The following is a 7369-nucleotide window of genomic DNA, read 5'->3' as shown; positions in this document are numbered from 1 at the left end:
AAAAGAAGAAGAAGACAAGATTTATCTAAGCGGAGGCTTATGATTGAGAAAAATGATGAGTATTAGTCAGTATTGCATGTGGGATCATTTATAATCTGATCAATTAGTCGGTCGAACCTCAAAGCTAGTGCCCTAGCTGCTCTCTGTATAGAGACGATGATTAAGGGGATTGATGATATTCCTTTGTAAAACTACCCTACCTCTCTGCCCTCTTGCTGATAAGGAAAGATTTCACATGCAAAGTGCCAATATAATTAGTTTCACAGAATTAGTACTATTACAGCTAGCATATTTGAATTTATAACCACATTGATACTATATGTGTGTGATCATAGCTAGGGAGCTATCGGACGTGCAAACGAGTAGCACAACGAAATGGATATAACTGCCCCAAATACCCCAGCATCCATGATCAATACCAGATACCGAAGCGCAAAAGGTATGGCCTGGTATACAGACCAACAAAAGAGGGCCTTCCTTTGTAATTGTCCACTATATATAACGCCTTGAATCCATTTAACAATCAAACTATCATAGCTGGTAGCCTGGTAGACAATAAAACTTTTGGGTAATTCTTTAAAACAGACAATGAAGTAACCTTCTTCATGTGTCCAAATAGCCATAATCTAATGGGGATTTATCAAGGTCTCTTGCTGAGAATATACTAATCATGCCTCCAAGTGAAACAGTAACTATATGATCATTCCAAACAAGAACTAATCAGCATTATTCAGCAAACATGAACACATCTTTCTAACACAACAAGCAATGCTATGAACAAAATCCCATGTTACCTGTTTGCCATCAGGTAACATGCTGCCTTTGTGGCCATCTTCCGATGAAAGCTCCGACCTTCTGCACAGTCTTCCCCTCGAAAATCAGAACCTTCTTATCTGAGCTTACAGTACTTACTCCCATGAGTCCCATCTGGGAAGTACCTTACATAGTTCACATAATTCGAGTGATCCCTGACATCCAAACATTTGTGACCAAACTTCAAAAAGATCATCTTACAAAATCCTTTTGTCTCTCACTCTCTGCCTGTATTAACTCCCTAGCATTTGGATAGCCAGATGTTGGGAAAAGTTCTAAAACAGTCGATTCAAGTTCTAATTCAGACCTAAATATGCATTGAACCACTAGACAACCAAATATGTAATCTAATGTGCTGACCTTAAGATCACTTCCACTATATCCTTCATTCATAACAAGCTCTTTGAAATCCAGCTGGTCACACACCTTCTCCTTTGCCGGCAGAGTCCTCATGATCCTCTGTTATCTGCAGTCGGTAGCCCAACAGATCTGCAGTCGGTAGCCCAACAGATCTGCAGTCCTCATACATACTGCTCGTATAATTGGCCTCTCTTTGTCTCCATTGCTGTAGGTTCCCCCCCCCCCCCCCCCCCTCGACCCCCCTTTTGAAAAAGGTTCCTAAAACCTCCAATTTATAAGTAACAACAGATCGATATATCTAAGACCAAGGATGTCTAGATAACTATATATAGAGCTGGTACAACTGGATATTCTAAGATTTCATATCTAAAGCTACTACTTAACTAATAAGTAGATGCAGTAGTTATAAACTTATACAAGTTTTGTATTCCAACACCAACTGAGACCTAGCACAGGTGCAATTCCAAATACCAACAGATTAAATTTCATATTCTCTTCTATAGTCTACACAGGATAAGCAAAATAACAAATAGTACATTGAATTAGACGGTTGACAACGGATGAGTTCTAAATTTTCCAACCAAAAACAAGAAAGGAGGCAATACGTACATTCATAAGTTTTATATAACTCAGCAATGATATAAGATTTCATTATCAATAAGAATAAGCCTATAGAGAACCAGGTCGAGCAACCTTGGCCTTAAAATTGTTTTGTAAAACTAATCATCTGACAAAGCATAACCTAATAATTAAATCACTTCGATCATTCCTAATCATCTCAATTCTGAATTCGATGACTTTTGGAAAATCATAATTAACCAACTCAATCTTCAAAGAGTTAACCAAATTCATGAAGTCAAGTAAAACTTTCCTGATCAAATAGTCAACAGCATGATACAATTTTTACTAATCATGAACATGGAAATGAACATAACACAGTTCAAGTTGAAAATCGGATACATAAAGATGCATGTTTTTTGCTCAGATCACTGCATTTCAAATAGTCAACAGCAAAATAAGGGCCAAATTTTTTCTTCATGCACACAAAATCAAGAAACTGTACCTCAAATTAATTTCTGACAAATTTCTTCTTTTGTCTTGAAAAATAAATCTGAATAACAAGAAGGCCAGAGAGAGATTAGGCTGGTACCAATTTGCTGTAATGATGGGAGCCGGTCTTACGAAGCCAACTACAAACAAATGAATAACATGGGTATGGAGAAAATAAGTGTCTCAAAGTGTGATATTCATATTATTTGGAAGGCATAGTAGTTAGTAGACAGCAACACATGTTGAAAAAATATATTGTATCATTGAAAGCATTTCCCATATGGGTTGTGATAGTACAAACCAAAACATCATTCCTAAATGATATAGGTAAACAAAAGTCTCATTCAACGACATAGCACTCTTGACCATCTTCTGAACCCATTGGTCGGTTTATGCCAAAGCATGTATGTGGAAGGCAGCAACATAATTAATAACCAAAACTAACACTGATGTTAAAGCTGAGCGAGCTTTCTCTTAGATCTGTTCCTAGCACATTCTCCCGTTTTCATATCTTCCCATAGTCTGAGATATAAAAGAAAATCAGAAAACGTATGAGATTAAAAAACAAGAGAGACTCCATAATATACAAAATTACAGACGAAACAGCCAGAAAAGGTGATTAACTCACGTTGTGAGGCAGAAGTTAACATCGTCCATATTTTTCTGTTCTTGTTCTGGCTGGTTCATAGGAGTCGCAAACCAGCAGTCTTCAGTTTTGGTATTTTCACAGTCCCTGAGTCACAAACGAAATCAGAAACATAAAAAGGAGAAAAAACAAGATTGTGGGACTCCAAATCTATATAGAATTACAAACAACACGAGAGGTGACTCAAGGAACTTACGGCGGTGTGAGGCAGATTTCATCTTGTTCTGGCAGGTTAAAGGTGGTTGCAATCTCGCATTCAGACGTCCCTTCTTCATTAGTTGGTACAGTATTGTTTTCCAACTGAATCATGCAAAATAAGAAAAATTATAATAAGATTGAACAGACAACTTTTAGCAACCTCAAAATTAAATTCTCACCGAAAAAAAAATTGTTTGCATGGAAACAGCACAAGAAAAAACCAAGACCACTTCGCCACAAACCTAAATACCTAATATACAAAGGAATTTCAGCATACCTAAGAAATGACATGAACCTCACTAAAAAGAAAGAAAGAATATGTATTAAGGTGAATTATTTTTGGGACCCTTATTTTACGTTTAATGGTGATTGAGCAAAGCTTATTTGATCAAGTACTTTACCAAGTAAAAAGTGATGTAAAATAAAATATGGCGTGAGAATGAGCCACTTCCAAGTTCCAAAATTCGGAATCTTGGTGTTTAGTTACCGGCAAAATCAAAGAAATTAATTTGTATAGTAAGATTGAACAGAGACAGAATGCATCAACTTTTAGAAACTTCAAAAATAAACTCTCGCAGAAAACGAAGAGAACTTGACCACAAACCAAACAAGGAATTTCAGCAGACCTAACAAATGACGAACGTGACTAAAAAGAAGGAAAGAATATGTGGTATACTTGAAGATATGTTCAATGACTGGTCGTAGTTACTGAGGGATCTGGTAACTTAAAACACCCTCGGAGATTTTGTAGCTTATTGGCACCTCAAATAGACTCTAAAAGGCCGTCAACAAAGAGACTTTAGTTCTTTTACCAACCACAAACGGCAAACACAAAGTTCTACGAAATTATTTGAAGTACACAAAAAAAAAAATATGTGAATACAAAAGGTTGATCATATATATACATCCAGACTGGTTTTTCCAGACTCAAATACAAATCCACAAAAACTAGTAAGTTTCTGGATGTCCCCTCAACCTAAGGTTGTTGAAAGTTAGAATGGCTTGCACCAATTTGGGTTAATTCAAAAGAACAAAAGAAGAATCAGACTGAAAATCAATGCTGTTTTGAGTCATGACTAGGAAGTTGTACTAACTATTTTATCAGTAACCAGGTCTTTCACTTTTCTCCATTAGAGGAATGATCGTGTGAAAAAGGGAACATTACCAAATCTTCTTGGCGATAAAGCAAATAGCTGAAAGAAAGAATGGTGTCTCATCAAGAATTCAAAGTGAAGTCCCTTCCCATCAAAAGTTCATAAATCTCATAGCCAGGGTTTTGCATCAAGTGCAAGATTGTTTTCCCAACCATATCCCAAGCTAATCTTACAAAATACAATCAGACCTAACATATCCTTTTCAAGTAACGCCACAGATTGTGGCAAAGCCTTGGCACCTACAATAAGAAAGAAATGTACCTAACTATACAACTATATGCCCTTTAACCTGTTGCACATATCAACCCACTAATCTCCTCCCCTCCTTGGAATATCTTGCGAGTCATTACCGCATACCCAAACTCCGCTCAACTCTATACAAATCCATTACCAACTTACTGGGAAGCATAAAACTACAAGGGTGAGGGTCACTTCAAGCCTAGGGCATTTTCAGGTTGGAAGCTGAAACTTGAAATCCAACCAAACCAGCCCATTGAGAAAAATGCTCAAAAACTCCCACCAATTTCCAACTTGTCAGCTACTGCTCTCCTCTCAAAGTGTGATATACATATTATTCTGAAGCTATGTATAGCAGTGTTAGTAGGCAGCAAATCAGGTTGAAGATACTGCATATGTATAATTGAATGGAGATAGGCATATTTGAGAGAAAATGACCCAAGAGTTATAAAGCAAGGATTATGTTGGTATGTGGGTGGCTGGAGCTACCCTTAACCTATATATAGTTGTTGAAAGTTGGAACGGTTTGCAGCAATTTGGGTTAATTCAAAAGAAGAATCAGACTGAAAATCAATGCTGTTTTGAGTCAAAACTAGGAAGTTGTACTAGCTATTTTATCAGTAATCAGGTCCTTTTCACTTTTCTCCATTAGAGGAATGATCATGTGAAAAAGGGAACATTACCTATTCTTCTTGGCAATAAAGCAAATAATTGAAAGAGAGAATGGTGTCTCACCATCAAGAAGTTCACAAACCTCATAGCCTGTTTTGATTTTGCATGCATCTATATGCAAGATTGTTTTCCCAATCCATCAATCTCCCAAGCTGATCTTACCAATCTCCCTATCTCCCCGGCCCCTCCTTGGAATATATTGTGACTCTATTACGTACCTCTTACCCAAACTCCGCTCAACTCTATAAAAATCCATTACCAACATACTGGGAAAGTGGGAAGCATAAAACTACTCCACTACTCCAACCTATGCACAGTATTGACTATCTATAATTCTACTTGGCCTTGGCACAGCAGCTGGAAAGGATATATATAGAACCTTACAGTAACTTCTACTTCTATACACAGAAATTTCAGAACCAATACTGATATTGTGATAATTTGACCAAACTATCAGACAATTACTATCTAATAACTATATATTTTATAGCACTTCGATCAGTTAAAAGAGTAAGATATGTCAAATCCAACAAGCATTCAATTTCCAACTAGACACAGGTTTTCTCATTCTCTCCTTACACCAACAAAAAAAAAAAATCACTGCTAAAACTTGCCTGATGAACATAATTACTTTGGAAGTCCTTTTGGCATTATTTATAATCAACAATCATTAGTATATTTTGTAGCACAAGAGTTTCATTGTTGTGTATCCAATTTCGAAAAGGAATGGGTAACAACTAACAAACTAACAAACAAGGGTTCTATTGTTGTATCCAAAAGGATTAAGGCATTACCTGTTGATGAACAGCAGGATCAGCATCAGCCATAATCTTCTTCTTCACAATCTGAACGGCTTTGAGAACCGTACTTGGGTCTTTGAGGGTGCAAGTACTAGAAATATAACCTTTGACACGTGACATGAAATCTTCAACGCACATTTCCATCCTATACTCGTCAACAATTCTGAAATTTTGTTTGGCAAAGAATGCAATCAGTACCCTGAGGATCTCCTTCTCTTGGCCTTTTTTCAGACTGCAACCCATAATAGTGCTCTGTCGCTTCAATTCATTCACCCCTGCTTCTTCAAAATCCTTGGCTTCTCTCTTTTCTCTCTTTTTCAGAAAATTTAAAAACGCATTATCCTCAGCCGCAGCGTCGGCAATACCAGCCTCATCCGCAGGGTCGGCAATACCAGCCTCATCCGCAGCATCACCATCATCAACATCATCAATATCATCATCAACATCATCAACATCATCATCAATATCATCATTAACATCATCATCAATATCATCATCAACATCATCATCATCAACATCAACATCAACATCATCAACCTCCATATCCTCATCCGCAGCGTCAGTAACATCACTCTGATCCGCAGCATCAGCAACATCACCCTCATCAGCATCCCCCACCTTATCCGCTGACAGTTTAAAATCATCATACACCGTCAGCCAGTTGTAATCGTCCTTGTCGTCGTCGTCAATCTCCACGCACCGTGGGTAAAACGATGCAACTTTTTGTACTGTCTGCACGTCTATCTCCCTTGATTTAAAAAGTTCCTGTTGGACGACGTAGGTGATTAGGAAGAGTACATGTCGCTTATCACAATCTTCCTGTACTTTTTCGAGGACATCTTCGATGGCATTGATGGCCGTTTTGCGGTCATGGTCCTCAAGTTCGACCTTCACCCGCGTCCATTCGAGATCCTCAAACACGACCTCCGGCTCCTTTTTCCACGGCGTGGTCAAGACTCTCTTCATCTCTCTATATGCAAACTGTATCGTTCTTCAAGTACCAGGGTCGTATATATAAGGTGTGCGGTGTGTGCCCAGTTATATCGTGTTGGTTTAGGATTAGGTTTCGGCTTAGGGTTAGGTTTCGGGTTAGGGTTAGGAATACAAATCCAATGATTCAGAAGCCAAACGCCTCTTCTTAAAATCATTCTCAAACAAGGAAAAAAGACAAAAAAAAAAAAGCCTCTAAAATATTCCGTTTTCAAAAAAGAAAAAAAAATTGATTTATTAAAAAATAAATTACATAAAAAACTGAGGCCCAAATTTATACACACAAAAAACTCATTTTTAACCTTTTTTATACAAATTCAGACACAAACCCAAGCCTAAAATCAATAATCACATGCCTGACTCGTACTTTAATAGTGAAATGACCGAAATACTCAGTTTCACCACACACCACATATTACGTAAATGTCACGCCTCTCTCTCTCTCTCTC

General features: G+C 37.5%; 1 protein-coding gene across 1 annotated transcript; it reads right to left on the bottom strand.

Annotated features, from left to right (window-relative positions):
• Nucleotides 1-2567: 2567 nt before the first annotated feature.
• Nucleotides 2568-6900, bottom strand: LOC101292323. Its single transcript, XM_004303389.1, has 4 exons — nt 5925-6900; nt 3066-3169; nt 2852-2956; nt 2568-2745 (listed from the first exon to the last, which is right to left on the bottom strand). Exons 1-4 carry the CDS (start codon nt 6894-6896, stop codon nt 2676-2678), a joined length of 1251 nt encoding a protein of 416 aa, XP_004303437.1. The 5' UTR covers nt 6897-6900; the 3' UTR covers nt 2568-2675.
• Nucleotides 6901-7369: the final 469 nt, after the last annotated feature.

Source organism: Fragaria vesca, linkage group LG6, assembly GCF_000184155.1.
Source record: "Fragaria vesca subsp. vesca linkage group LG6, FraVesHawaii_1.0, whole genome shotgun sequence".
NCBI classification, from domain to species: Eukaryota; Viridiplantae; Streptophyta; class Magnoliopsida; order Rosales; family Rosaceae; genus Fragaria; species Fragaria vesca.
Note: the sequence above shows the minus strand (reverse complement) of the source record. Positions and strands in the feature narration are given on the sequence as shown.

What these genes read in the sequence shown, in the direction of transcription:
- LOC101292323 (XM_004303389.1), bottom strand. Translation starts at nt 6,896, where the DNA reads ATGAAGAGAGTCTTGACCACGCCGTGGAAAAAGGAGCCGGAGGTCGTG. An exon ending in ATCCTGCTGTTCATCAACAG is followed by an intron (nt 3,170 to 5,924) that starts GTAATGCCTTAA and finishes TGCATGATTCAG; the next exon opens with TTGGAAAACAATACTGTACC. An exon ending in GTTAACTTCTGCCTCACAAC is followed by an intron (nt 2,746 to 2,851) that starts GTGAGTTAATCA and finishes TTTATATCTCAG; the next exon opens with ACTATGGGAAGATATGAAAA.